We start from the raw sequence: 14,887 nt of genomic DNA on the forward strand, positions 1-14,887 counted from the left end.
ATTAATTTTGAAGAAGACAAGTACAAAAGAAAGAAAAAATTGTTCACGGTGTCAACAACAAAAAAACAATGAAACAAATTACCTTTTTTAAATAGATCTACAAGATTACATTGGAGAAGCACATAAGGTATAAAAAAGGAAGAAAAATATTTTTGATAGCAGAGGAGAGAAGATGGTCGGAGAAGATAGAGATCTGGAATTTTTTGTGAGAGATGAGGAATCTAACCGATAAAAAAAAATTGCAAAGTATTTTTACTTGGATTTTTTAGATGATAAATTGTTGAGGTTTTGAGAAGTTTGATATTCTGATGGTTTTTTTCTTTTTTGATATGTATCTGTCGATGGATCTTGAAAAATAAGGTGATGTAAGGTGCTGCTTGCAAAGCTAGTTTGTCCTGCTTTTGTTCAATTTCATGTCCAAACATAAATTCTTGTGGATCACACACAACCACATTATTAAACAGCACCTAAATGCATATTTGAATATCCAGTTGAGCCCTTTTTTTAAAATAAATTTGCAACTTTTCATTTTCTTAGGCAATCATTGGTAATGAAATACACCTCTTCTCAACATGCATGTGCTCCTAGAACGTGCTTACATGTCAGGATGATTATAAACTTACAGAATTTCATGTCATTGGATAAGGAAATAGTTCTGCATATCATCCCAGTTACTTTCAAAATATGCAGAGCAAGGGCACATACTTCCGAGAATTGTGAAATTTTCTTCATGACTTGATTGCTCATAGTAAATGGATGTATTCACACTCTTTCCTTTTGCAACCCAGTTAAAGCCATGTTTTTCCAACATTTAAATTTTTTATTTAAAATATTATTTTTTATATTTTTAAATTATTTTGTTATGTTAATATAAAAATAATTTTAAAAATATTTTAAAATTATTATTTTAATATATTTCCAAATAAATAACACTTTAAAAGCATCTTCTCCCACATCCTTGAACACCACCACCATGTTAAGAATACAATGCATCAATTCTTGATAAATTACAGGCTAAAACACTACCAAACAGAAGTACAGATGTCAGCTATACAATCCCCCGCCTTCGTATCACATTATCCATCTATGCATTGATGATGCCAATCCTGTGGACAAAATGAGTCCCTCCTCGGATGATGCAGGCCAAAACAAAACTCATCTTAGTAGCCGGATCATATATTTAAGCCCTTTTCGGATTTTAACGTCGTAATGAGAAACAATGGACCTTGCCGGCTGGCAACATCTATTTTGTGCAACTCCTCTTCTTGCTTGGAGAGCAACATGAAGGGGGATGGCCAATGGATTCGGTGAAGGGCACCATCAGCTTCGTTCTCTCACTTTATGCATGACATTGAGCTGCTAAGAGACAGTAAAAAGAGAATTTCAATGGCTTATCAAAATATGTCATATTCTATGGAACATCAACAACAGGCTGATAGAATAATCCATGATAAATGAAACACTAATTACAGTTGACCGATTCTATATTCAGGCTTGTAACATGAGTGCATTGCGGATCCTGAAATTATAACTATAATTATGTGTGTGAAGACAAGAATACAGGTGTAAATTTCCAGAATTGTCATGATATTGAAATGCTTGGTGGTCACATGACAAGTTGAATTTAGAAAATGACCAGAGCAGAAACTGCTCTTGTTAGGAACCTCAGATCTTGGAAGTTAAAATTTGAGGTATATATGTGTGTGCGTGTGTGTGTTCATTCCAAGAACTTGAAAAGTACCAGAAGAATCTCTACTATTCTCATGCTCTTCGGCTTCGTTCCTTGCAAACCTGAACTCTCTCCCTTGATCAGCACATTCAGATCTTTGCTCTTCTCCAGCACTGTTTTGAAGAGTCCCAGATTCTTCATCCATTGACTGAGACAGTGGTGTCGCTTGAGATTCTTCACAACTTTCTGGCCTTGGTTGAACAGATGCTTCCTCACCATTCTCTGCCGCAGAAGATTCCTGAACAGTTTCTACTTGATTTCTAGGTGGTTCACTAGGAGCTTTGACTGATGGAAGGAGGGAAAGACGGCAGAGGGGGCAGGTAATGTGGTTGGCAAGCCAATGGTCAATGCAGTCCATGTGAAATGTGTGGCCACATGCAGGTATTTGTTGAAGCTTATCCTCTGCTTGGTAGTCGCCCAAGCATACCGGGCATCTGTGTTCATAAAGTGAGCACCTCATCAGATAATCAACGCTCAGAATTAAATGCTCAGATACTTTTATAGGTGCAATTTCTGAATTACAGCCTCATGCCTCTGAAAGATGTAATATAGCAAAGTAGTGATTAAAATTTTCTCTATCGTTCAGCCAATGAGTAAAGATGTTTGCCATCTTATTGAGCTCATGAGTGTGGTTTTATGTTTCATTATGTCTTCAAAATTCTATTCTAGTTCATTTGTTCAAAAAAATAAATAGCTCTAACTCACTGCATATGCTGTTAGAAAATAAAGAATTTCATGGCCTGTGCCCTTATCCAAGAACCCACAACATTTATAATGTTTCTTTGTATATGATTCAGCTCTCTCATCAAAATCAAGGAACAACATTGAGTAAATATATAGCAACATTGTTGTATATGACAAATTCTTCCTAACAACCTTCAAGTTAAAATTCCAGCAATTAAGGCACTCACTGAATATAAAAGTATAGAACATATAATTGCATCATATGTTTCCAAAGCATTTCAGAAATAAATCCCTCCCGTAGGAAACATAGATAAAATAAAAGCTGGAAGAGAATTAATTCATGAAATCCCTCTGAATGTCATTAATTCAAGGTCAGCTCATGTCATGAGCTATCACAGAAAGCTCAGCTCATGTAGCATACTACATGTCACAAATTTAAGACTTCATATATATATATATATATATATTAAACTATAAGGTTGTGGATTCTATTGTATTACTTCACAATAACTTGTTCAGATGTGCTTGCAGAGCAGACTTGGATAATTATAAATGAAATAGACCCAAGAACTCATTTGGGCCCTAACTTCCTCTATGCAAAACTATAAGAACGATGGCATGAGGGAAAACTTTCACTTATGGCTGGACCATGTACCGCCTAGCCCCAGCCTCTGCCTGTGGATGCATAAAACCCCAAATCTAACCATTTTAAAACATTGAAGTACATTTTCTTTTTTCATGGAAAATGATGCACACCAGTAGTCAGGCCAGCTTTTAAATATGGAAAACTAGGTAAAGTACTTTTTTTTTAATAAAAAATGCTTGAAATATGATCTACACTTTCCACAATATAACTGTGATCATATTTACATTTTTTCCTTACTTTTCAAAGATGACCCTTTGACTGCATCTCAGAACTCCGTGCTTTGTGAGCATAGTCAATTGATCATCATTATAGTGGCTCAAGCTATCTTGAGATGGAAGCAGGTAAAATATGAAACCATTCTACTTAGCTTCTGCGTACATGATGGTTTCCTTGTGAAACGGCCTTGCAGGATCCAAATAAAAAGACCATTATTGATGCACTCGAATTATTTGTCACGTGAGCAATACCAATGCTTTGATTTTCTTATAATAATGAGGAAAAGAATTATCATGTTAAAATATGACAATAATGCCAGCCAAAGTCATATAAATCAAAATTCAACTACTTGTGGAATTCAAATTAGAAATTGTCCCTTGATTAGAAAATATAGTGATGACATGGGATTTGATCTTGTACAAGAATGATCCCTCAACCATCATATACAGAACAGAACATTAAAAATTTTCACTCTACTTGCTTGCTCATCGTTGTTTTTTAATTTATTTAATCCAAAGGAGTAACAACATAGCACAATCATTAACGATGTTCTTTGCATCGAAATCTCTACGTGATAAATAATACTCAATTCAAAAGTTTATAAGTGGACTGAATAGAAGCTAACAGAAACATGGCCAACAACTACTCCATCACATTGTCAATCTGTGATGACAACACCGAATGAGCATTAGACACTTGCAAGTCACAGCACAGAAACCCTCACACAGGAAGAAAAAAAAAAAGCATGCTGAAAATGATCGTGCTAAGGCACCATAATATTCCGCCTAAAATACTCCCACCTCCACTCCTCTTAGCATATAAAAGCAAGCTAGTATCATGAGCTGTTTTTTTAAGCTCCTATACATATACATATATTGATAAGATTATGATTCAAATATATTTATAAAGCAAAAGCAAAATAAAAAGTATGATGAATCATAAGTCTACCAAATTTAAAAAGGAAACAAGAAAACATTCAAAGAGTAAAACAAATCAAGAAAAGAGTACTCACTGTGTATCTCTGACAGAGAAGCTTTCCTTGTATACAATAATGGGAAGCATTTCTCTCAATTCTTTCTTCAAACCCATCTCAACCTGCGAATTCACAACCAAAAGTACATAACCAAATTGACATTGCATACACGCGAATTATGAAAAGGCATACAGAGGGCCAAAACCTCATCTTACTCTAGAGATGTCAACAGTGTGGTCTTGCAAAGAAGCTTGCATTCTAATAGATGCCCAATCAACCCTTCTACGACGAAGATAGAACAAATAAAACAAGAAGAGGAGGATGAAAGTGAAGAAAATTGGAACAGAAAAGATGAAAGCTTGGTATAACTTCAGCTCAGTTGAAGCTACTGGTGATCGTGAAGTAGAAGAGGCTGTTGTTGAACAGCAACTAGGCGGCTCAGATTTGGAACGAGACATCGCAAATTAGTACACTAAGTTCAATTATAAACAACCCAAGATTCACATAAATCACAGAACAAAAAAAAATGCAAGCTTTGAAGAGAACCCAGATGGCGAATAAAGCTTAGAAATATATTTGACGGATTGAGAAGGGAGCAAAAATAAGCAAATCAAGGAAGAAAGGGAATGTTGTTTTTAAATCTTGAAGGGCACAAGAATAAACAATTAAGAAAGAGTTAAATTCTTTCGAAAATGCGAGAGAATAAGAAAATGTGGGAATTAAAATAGATAAAAGCAGCAAGGAGAGGAAATGCAAGTGTGCTCTAAATAATACAGGAGGGATCACGAGATGAAGGAGTGAAGGGCAGGGTAAGGTAAGGTAGGTGAAACATCATGAGCAGAAGCACAAGCTGGTTTGTTTTTGGATACCTGTGAAAACTGGAAAAGCAAATTTATTTATCTGTTTTTGTTTTCTGGATAAGTGATAAAAAAGACGAGAGTGCTTTGAACTGTGAAAAAAAAAATATTTTATTTTTCTTCTGATCTAGGGAGTTTGCGTCACGTGGAAGACTCGAATCTCCTCGACAAAACGTTGTCATAGTAACTTGATGTTTATACTTGAATCTAAGAATCTAAGTTCAGGGAAAAAAAAAAAAACTGAAAAATCAATTAAATTAATATAAAAAATTAATTAAAAAAATCAAGCCATAAAAAAATATTTGTTTTTATAATAATTATAGATATAATTCAATTAATTCTTTAAAATTCTAAAGTTAACATCTAGATAAACTTTTAAAATCTATAAAAAACCGATCCAATTGATTAAGATACACAACGCAGATTGTATAGATATGATTTTGTATTTTTCAATAAATATAATCTATTTTGTTATTTTAAGTTAATGATCATGTAAATTTCTAATAATTCTAAGATTTTGATAACAGTTAAAAAAACAAACTTAAAGTCGGATTTAACTTCTGATTGTGCATTGTGCATGTAAATTTTGCAGCACTCTCAAGCCTCAGAAGCGGCATATCTAAGTACCCTTCTTCAATTCTTTTGTAGTATATGTTTTTGATTTCTCGACGTTTCTGGTTTCTGTAAAATCAATATGTTCTTATCATCAAAAAATCAACACCAAATATCCTTTGATTTCACTAGCAGTAGAGAATTGACTACCACATGATATATGATGATGAGCCGTCACTTTGGAAATCTAAGCCTTCAACCCCACCAACCTTCCCCTGCTGTTAGTTCTAACCCAGTTGTTACGTCGATAAATGATTAAGAAAAAGTTACAGAATATGATTATTCAAAATGTAGAAAAAGCAGCCGACGATCAATAACATATAATAAATGTATTCATTCATAGGTCTAAATCTTAAATTGTTAGTTTAATTTTGTGTTATTAAATTTTCTTGGCATTAAATATTTATTTATATTAAATTATTGATGTCATTTTTTTTTTAATATTTTTCTTGTATTTTTAATATTTTTCTTTTATTTTATTTGAATGAGCAGGATTCCTGCTGCACAAGAGTTTAAATAAAATACATCTTAAAATTTAAATTAAAAAATATTATTTTAAAATAGTTTAAAAAGAAATAACAATAATAAAACACTACATGCCAAAAAAAAAAAATTTATTGTGCACGTCGTTATTCTACTCAAGAAGCACATCAAAAACATTGCACTTTGATTCCTCAACATCAAAACTTGGATTCAAAATATGTAATTATAACATGATAAATTATATTAAAAGATATAAAAATTAAAAAAATAATATTTTTACCATATATTTTTAATAAATACCTTGATTTTTTAACTAATTATTACTCATTGCTACATGTAATTTTCCAACAAATTCCACAAACAAAATAGAAAAACAATATTGAACACAGGAATGATACTAACAATTTAATATAAATAAATATTTAGTGCCTAGAAAATTTAATAACATAAGATTGACACTAATAATTTAATACAACTGAATATTTTGTGATAAAAAATTAAATATACTTATTTTATAAGAAAAATAGATAATATTAACTTGAATTACAAGCTCATCAGAAGCAAATTAAAATTTGTTTTTAAAACTCAATTCAGAAATGGATCTAGGCAAGGCCAGAGTTACAAATTGATAAATCAACTTCTAATTTTTTTTATAAGATAAAAACAATGTTGTTTTGATATTTTTTGTTCAAAAAAATCAACAAGTTGAGAGTCAAGTTTTTTCCATGTCAATGAGTCAAATCAGGTTTTTGACCGAGTTAATCAAAACATATTTTCAACTTGAATATCATATTAAACCGCTAGGCCAATCTAGGTTTTATCACTATGATTTCATCACTAATTTTAATTAAAAAAAATTTATTCATTAAAAAAATTAATTATTATATTATTATAAAAAATGGAATTTTATAATGTTATGTCAAATTCACGTCTAAAACCGGTTTATTGGAACTGGTTTTAGTTCAATTTTGATTTAAATTTTTTAAAAAAATTTCAGATTTAATTTTTATAAATAAAAACCAAACCAAACTAAAAATCATCATCCTCTGCTTAAATCATAAATCTCTCCTATCAAATTCCTGTCATGCTTTTCAAATATGGGATTGTCTTTTTTAGTATGTGAATTGTGATTATGGCAACTTTTCTTTTATCTATATATAGCTGCTTCTTTTTTTTTTTTTTTACTACTATAACGTATTTAAATTGAATGAAAATTGAGTATCACATTTTGTTTTTCAGAAAATAAGGTTATTTTTTGCTTTTTACAAGTTAAAAATCGATTGGTATTGCTCTTGATTGAAATGTACGATACTTTTAAATATGTTTGGTGGTTAAATTTTTTTCTTTCATTTTCTTAGATTCAAATCTTAGAATTAATATTTTAAAAAAATATATTAAATTTTTTTAAATAAAACTTATTAAATTTTTATTTTTTAGATCATTTCTAGATTGATATACAAATAGAAAGTGTCTAAAAAAACTAATCAACCGAGCAAATCATAAAAAAAAAAAATAATTGAAAACACCAAACCAATAGAAAAAATCAAACAAATTGATTTAAAAACCAGAAAAATCATTCAATCCGATTTAGTTTCAGTTTCATAAAGCTAAAACCATGTGAACCGGATTAGACCGAACTAGTTCAACCAAATTAGAAAATAAATATAAATAGAAACTTAACCTAACTTTAAAACATTTTTCCCTTGAACCTGTCAAGTCAACTAAGTCATGTTAGAAAAGCTTCAAATCTAGGTTAGACAAGAAGTTGAATCAGGAAAAAAAATCAATTTCATCTTTGTTTTCTCAATTTTATCATTAAAACTTTTTTTACTGATCAACTAAGTTATTTTTAATAGACCAAGTTAACTAAATTACATCAGGACAACTCTCACACGAATTAATTTTATCAAATCAAAAGATTTCAAAATTTACCTGTTCAACTAAATTTAATAACAATATCAAATAGTTTTCTCCCTACTAAATTTTATACCCGCAGCAGTTCTTGAAACTGATTGAACCAGTAGCGACTCCTTATGACCACCACCACGACCAATACTTTCCCACAAGACAAATGGGGCACAGTTTGCTAAGAGCACGGTACATAACCAAAACAGGCATAAAACCTGTAGTCGGTGACTTGAAGCAGTATTGCTATCCCCTAAAATGGAGTTCAATATGGGACTGGATTTTTCCATGTTCAATAGGCATCCCCTAACCTCGAGTTCAAAATTGGACAGAATTTTTCCATGCTCAATAGGAATCTGGAAGAGGAACCAAGGAGGCGACAAAGAACAATAAATAAACAAATGCGAACTCGATCAAGACTACTGGTAATGGAGCACAAGAAACATTTATCACCAGAAGCAAAATTGAAAGCAATAACTTCTATCCAATTCCATTAAAATTCCTAGTCAACACAAAAGTTGAAATGTAGCCAAGCCAACACAGACTCCCTTCATATGGTTCTACCACTCGCACTACATTATTACAACAGCAGCGGAAGGAGCTGCAAAGTCAAGATTCTGGCCAACACAAAACAAAGAGTAAAATGACAATTGGATGAAAGCAATCAAAGAGTGCACCCAAAATGAAACAAAATAGAAACAACAGTAGGATTTTCCTCTGACAAAATTAACCAGGAACCTTTCCACTTTCATAAATTCAAATACAAGTACAAACTTTGGAAACAAATTGACTGCAGCAAGCTCATAAGGCATGACATTATGTATACACTAAGTTTCTGTAATTTTTATGTACATACAGTATTATTATGTTAATCAGCGGTCTTGCTGTCAGTGCAATGGGACAGTCAATGAATGGCTTACAAAACATTCATTAAACATCCCTTCCCTTAAGCTTGACTTCTGCGAGTGAATTGGGTGATTTCTTAGGGCCTGATGGAACGGTGCTGAACTTGTGAACCAAGACCTTGAAACATGGCAAAAATATGATGTAGAGTGCAGCCAGAATAAAGGGTGCTGCAACTAGCCATCCCAACAGCTGCAAAATCATTGTGTTAACATTAAATATCAGATAAAATAAGAATACCTATGAAAGGAAACAAAAAAAAAATATTGAATCTACAGGTATAGCCACATATGGATTTAGCCCGTTTAAAAGTGCAGAATTCAAGGAGGAAACTGAAAAGAACAAGTCAAAGCATTGCTGATCCACTACAATAATTGGAAGTTCTATCTAATCTAAAATTTTACAACAATCAGCATTGGGAGTCAAATTAGGTACTCAGAAACTGCTACTTGATTTTTAATACATCTTATCCTCCTTGTTCTAATTTGAACTAATGGTGCATTGGACTTCGCTTATGCACAGTTCGAGTGCATGGGTTTCTACCACTTCATCATTTGTTAACGCATATGCCCTACTCAAAAAAATACCATCCAGAGTCTTTAGAAAGTGGATAATTAATAAGACAGCAAAGACAGCAACTCCATAAACTGAAAGGATTTTGTACATCTGTGTGCTCTTGCATCCACATTCTTTAGAATGTGGCTCGATTCATCCTATATGTGGCTCGATTCATCCATCCTCTCAACATGAAGAACCATAATAACCTAAAATTATCATCTGATGTTCTTAAAGCCAAATTTAGTCATGCAAATCAAGAACACTAACTCTGTACTCCCACCTCGGACACCAAAACATGTCCTAGATTACTCAATTTAAAGAAACCAATATCCTCTGGCCATGACGTTGTGGGACTCAAGAATCATCTGAAAGGTTAATTCACAAATACAGACCTACTCAATTAAAAAACCTTACACTGCGAACAAAGTATTGCAATCACCCACTAGATGGTTCTACAGTGACATTCTCAACATTCATCCAGCATATAGGAGTAGCATAATTAGCAAATGCTGTGTCACTTGTACCAATTTGGCACCATGACCTTGGATCTTAGAACATTTGGAAAACACATTTCCTAGAAATGTTCACACTTCTTATTATCCAAGCTTCTTTTGTTAACAATGCCAGTCAACAGCTAAGGCATTAGGGAGAAAGGGTAACTGGCATACAGCAAACGAAGACCACAAGCCAAGTGGAGCACAAAAACTAGACATATAATATTGTTCAAGCTCAAGTTCATCAAAATAGATCATGTTCAAAATAACATGTAGCTTAAGCTGAGGAACATCATAGATTATGATCCCCTCAATCCTCAAAGAGATTGAGCACACAACTACAGATGTTGTGTATTTTATGCCATGGGGGAGTATTTGATTACCATATTACTCAACTGATTAACTGGAGGATGTAGTCTACAAATTATTCCTCTACCAGGATTACTATGTTTGGGAGGGTTGAAATTTATTTGAACCAAGATATATTTCGGTACTTCTATAATTTACATAAGAGCTGCAATTAGAATAAAGATAACCTTTTCATGTCTAAGTGCTCCCTTGGAAAACTATTTCTTCAGACTTCTAAATTCAATGCTCTACTTCGGTATACTGACTCATTTCTTGATCCCAAGATGTTAAACCTAATATCTTAAAGATTTTAATACGCAGAGAAGGAAAACATGGGATTACAATTGCGTTCATTCATGTGAGATGGAGCAAGAACCTTGGTTACAACCAATTTGGCTACTTACCGCATGGGCAACACTTAATATAACTTCACGCGAAGCTTGTCCTGTGAAAACCTTTTTCAATGCATCAGATGTCAATGGAAAATGCGGTCCACCGGACATAACTTCGCCAAAACGCACGAAGGGCACCACCAAGCTTGAAAGTGAAACACAAAATTCAGAATTCAGAATAGAAAATCGAACCCAGTACGCTGCAAATGCACAAAAAGGGCAGCAAAGAGAAAATGCTATTATCATGTCCGAATGCATGCCAACTCCCGTTAGTGCATTCAGAGACGCAAATCAAATCACCAAGTATTTCCTAAAGAAGCCGAACCTTATAACGCAAGATCAACGATGAAGATGGATATGATCAGAAAGCAGAAATACCTCAACTCTAAAGGAGTAGCAATGAAGTTAGCTAACATCACAGTGGGAGCATGGCAAAGAGATCCAAGCAACGCAATAGCTACTCCACAAAGCAGAACAGTAACACCTATCCATCCAACCAAAATTCTTTATTTTAGTTAATAGCTCCAAGAACCATACAATGTAATTTTATTTCATTTTATATAAAGCTTACCGCAAATGGGAAATATTCCGAGAGTAATACCAAGTGCCGTTGAGAGAGCCAATTGCTTCGGCTCTAAACCCCTGCAAAACGATATATAACAACAATCTATCAAATTCTATAAAAATAAAATAAAATAATAAAATAAATTATATTAAAGAACCTGCGAAGGATTTGATAGAGAGGATCGACGATACTCTTGTTAAACCAAGCCATCAATCCCATCTTCGGTATCGGGATTTTTTCACTTCTTCTTTCGATCTTCTTGTATTTATTTATTTATTTATTAAATTATTAAATTAAAGTCATTTCCCTCCTCCTCATGTATTACCAGATTCTTTTTTACTCTCTAAAGAAGAGATATTCTGGTGAGGGGAAGAAAGGTAGTTGTAACTTCGAAGAATTGTGTTCGGTTTGCATCTGCTGTGACAATGTCACAGGAACGCTAGGTCGGTACCCTGTGGGATGGGGCCACCTCATTTTCCTTTTTTAATTCCATTTTTTTTAGAGTGGCGTACTGTATGGGTGAGAGACAGGTGTGCATTTCTCACCGCGCATGGATCTGTCGTTTTGCTGGAGAAGAAGAGGTGAAGAAAATGAAAGAGTAATTCGAGTCTGGATTGTAGAGTCAGCATGCTAAATTTATTTAAAAAAAGGAAAAAGATACCGACGTGAGTTCACTATGCTAAATTTCTTATCCAAAGACTGAAAGAATTATATATATATATATATATTAAATTAAAAAAAATAGAAATCAATTCTCAAACAAAGTAAATTATAAAAAAAAAACTAAAAAAAATCAAGAAAAAAAAAAACCACTCAACCTATATTAACTTGACTAACATGCAATTTCAAACATGAGATTTAGATAATTTTATTAAAAAAAACAGAAAAAATCACAAGACTCAATGCTGAATAATCTAATGTCAAAAGATAAAATTGAAAAAAAATTAATTTAAAAAAAAAACAAAAAAATCAAAGTTAAATGAGCTAATCTTCAAAACCCGTGACTGGATTATGAGATTGAGATTACCTCATAAGAGATAAACATGAAAAAATCAAGAAGCAAAATTCTCAATCATCCAAATATCCAGGGATGAAATTAAAAAAAATCAATAAATAAAAAAATTAAAAAACAAAACAAATAGCAATCAAAAGAATAAAAACCAAGTTTTATATAAAATTTAAATGAATAAAATAATGAGAGATAAAATTTAAAAAAAATCAATAAATAAAAGGATTAAAAAACAAAATAAATAGCAATCAAAAAAATAAAAACCAAGTTTGATATAAAAATTAAATGAATAAAATAATGAGAGATGAAATTGAAAAACAAAATAAATCAAGAAAAATATTAAAAAATAGTAATCAAAATAATGAACACCAAATTGGACACAAAAATTAAATGAAATCAAATGCTGAGAAATAAAATTGAAAAACAAAATTAACTTCAAAAAGATATAAACAAAAAAATAGCAATAAAAAAATGATTAAAATTGATACAAAAACAAACTAAGAAGACACATTTAATTTTTAAAAGGATAGACGTGGAATTCAAGGCGAGAAAAGAAAAAAATATGATGAGAAGAGAAATAGCTTGTCGAAGTCACACCGTCTGTCGTCTACCGACACGCGCCCCACCATTGAGAAAAGCTCGATAGGCCGCTCCTAACTCCACTGTGAAAGTTAGTGTTTGGCTACTAGGAGACGTCATACGTGTCATCTGAATACGGTAGAGGCTCCCCACAAGCGCCAATCACTTTTGATTTTTAATTATATTTTATATTTATTAAAATACTAAATTATCTCATCAGAACACTTGATTATAACCCAAAAACCATGATGAAAATATGAAAAAGCTCTTGGACACCAATTAAATACATTTCGCTTTCAAAGACAATTTAATCATTTGACTATTAAATGGTTGGAAATCTTGTGATATCTAATTTTTATCATAGCTTGAATGACAGCAAAATTCCACCTATAGCTCCAAATATGTCCCAAAAATTATACAAGATCTAGTCTAGCAGATTTTACAAGATTTGTCTATTAACTTTGATCCTATGAAATAATATATCTTTGAACTTTATTTGATCTGAAAATTTATCAAAATATAATTTTACGTGTATAGTATTTTCTTGTAATATTTTAACTCGTTCTGATATATAGTTTGAAAGGTATATCTAATCTCGCAAAATTAGTCAGCAAATATTTTAAGATCGTATTCATGTTTAGTTCATATAGATTGGATTCTTTTTTCTTATAGAGAATGTTTGTGCTCCCTACTATAAACAAATAAACACAGTGATTGTGTTTATAAATATCGACCATAGGATAAAACAAAGTTGTAAGACTTTAAATACTGAAAAAATCTATAAAATTACTATTTTTACAATGAATGAACAATAAAAGTAAGTACGAGTGAATAATGAATGTCCATGCTATTTTAGTTTCTTTGTTAATACATATAAGAATATCTTATAAAAATATCTAAAATCTAATATATATATATATATATATATATGTATTTCATGTTTGTTTTTTATTTATTTCACTAATTTTGTCGCTGTTTAATCATCTCTTTTTTTTTTCTTCTTTCTATAGGAAAAGGATGAGAAAATAAAGACAAACAAACATGCAATAAGTATAGATGTATAATCATTTTCTTTAAGATAATCCATCGGCTTTGGAAAAACAAAAAAAACATTTTCCTTCAAACAAATAATGGATTCCTCTAAGATTATGTAAATGGAATGGACACGATGTCTATGCCTGAAAAGTCACAGTAGCTTTCATACCACTTATTCTACTCGTACACAAGAAAAGCGAATGATTCTTGTTATACAATTTTCTTTTCGGAAAAAAACATTGATAGTTTGAGCAATCACAACCTGTTAAACAGGGATGAGTAAAAAAACTAAAAAATTAATTAAACCATGAAAACTGGAAAAATAATAATCGAAAAAACCGAACCGTGAAAAGAAACCAATTAAATCGATTAAAATTGTGAAAAAACCAACCGGTTCGGTTCGGTTTCGGTTTTATAAGCTTGAAATCGAAAAAATTGAACCGAACCGAACCCAAACCGGAAAAACCGAGCCAAACCAATTTGAACCAGTTTTTTTCATAAAAAACCGAACCGAAACCGATCGGTTTGAACCGGTTTCGGTTTTTTATAAAAAAAATTTTAGTTTGGTTACTTTTTTTTTATAAAAACCAAATCGAACCGAAAATGATCATCCCTACTATCAAATGTGATTCCCTTTTTATGATTACGTGGAGTACACAAATTAGAATTCCTTTATAATTTTATAATAGTAAATATGAATAAAAAAATTGTGTGATATATTTTTTTCCTTTTTCCTTTTATATTTAATGATACACTCATATTATTTTGTTTTTAAATACTTAATTCTTAATTTTTTTATGTATGTTTTATGTCTTATAATAACTTGCTTAACTTGTTTTGTACTTAACAGTGTCATAAAGACACAAAGTGTGAAAAAAAACTAAATAAAGCATTTTTAA

The 14,887-nt window shown here is 31.6% G+C and overlaps 2 protein-coding genes across 5 annotated transcripts; both read right to left on the minus strand.

Annotated features, from left to right (window-relative positions):
• Nucleotides 1-933: 933 nt before the first annotated feature.
• Nucleotides 934-5,255, minus strand: LOC7479021 (RING-H2 finger protein ATL7). 4 transcript variants are annotated; one of them, XM_024583211.2, is made up of 4 exons: nt 4,464-5,255; nt 4,288-4,373; nt 1,742-2,163; nt 934-1,356 (listed from the first exon to the last, which is right to left on the minus strand). In XM_024583211.2, the coding sequence occupies exons 1-4, from the start codon at nt 4,704-4,706 to the stop codon at nt 1,340-1,342; spliced, it is 768 nt and encodes a 255-aa protein (XP_024438979.1). In that variant the 5' UTR covers nt 4,707-5,255; the 3' UTR covers nt 934-1,339. The 4 variants fall into 4 exon arrangements, with proteins under 4 accessions (XP_024438979.1, XP_024438977.1, XP_052302178.1 ...); XM_024583209.2 differs by having other exon boundaries at nt 934-1,359; nt 4,464-5,254; XM_052446218.1 differs by having other exon boundaries at nt 4,288-4,370; nt 4,464-5,252.
• A 3,560-nt stretch (nt 5,256-8,815) lies between these two features.
• Nucleotides 8,816-11,745, minus strand: LOC7479019 (uncharacterized). The gene is made up of 5 exons (XM_002319286.4): nt 11,523-11,745; nt 11,372-11,442; nt 11,179-11,284; nt 10,813-10,945; nt 8,816-9,200 (listed from the first exon to the last, which is right to left on the minus strand). Exons 1-5 carry the CDS (start codon nt 11,582-11,584, stop codon nt 9,036-9,038), a joined length of 537 nt encoding a protein of 178 aa, XP_002319322.2. The 5' UTR covers nt 11,585-11,745; the 3' UTR covers nt 8,816-9,035.
• Nucleotides 11,746-14,887: the final 3,142 nt, after the last annotated feature.

This window comes from Populus trichocarpa, chromosome 13 (genome assembly GCF_000002775.5).
Source record: "Populus trichocarpa isolate Nisqually-1 chromosome 13, P.trichocarpa_v4.1, whole genome shotgun sequence".
In the NCBI taxonomy this organism is placed as follows: Eukaryota; Viridiplantae; Streptophyta; class Magnoliopsida; order Malpighiales; family Salicaceae; genus Populus; species Populus trichocarpa.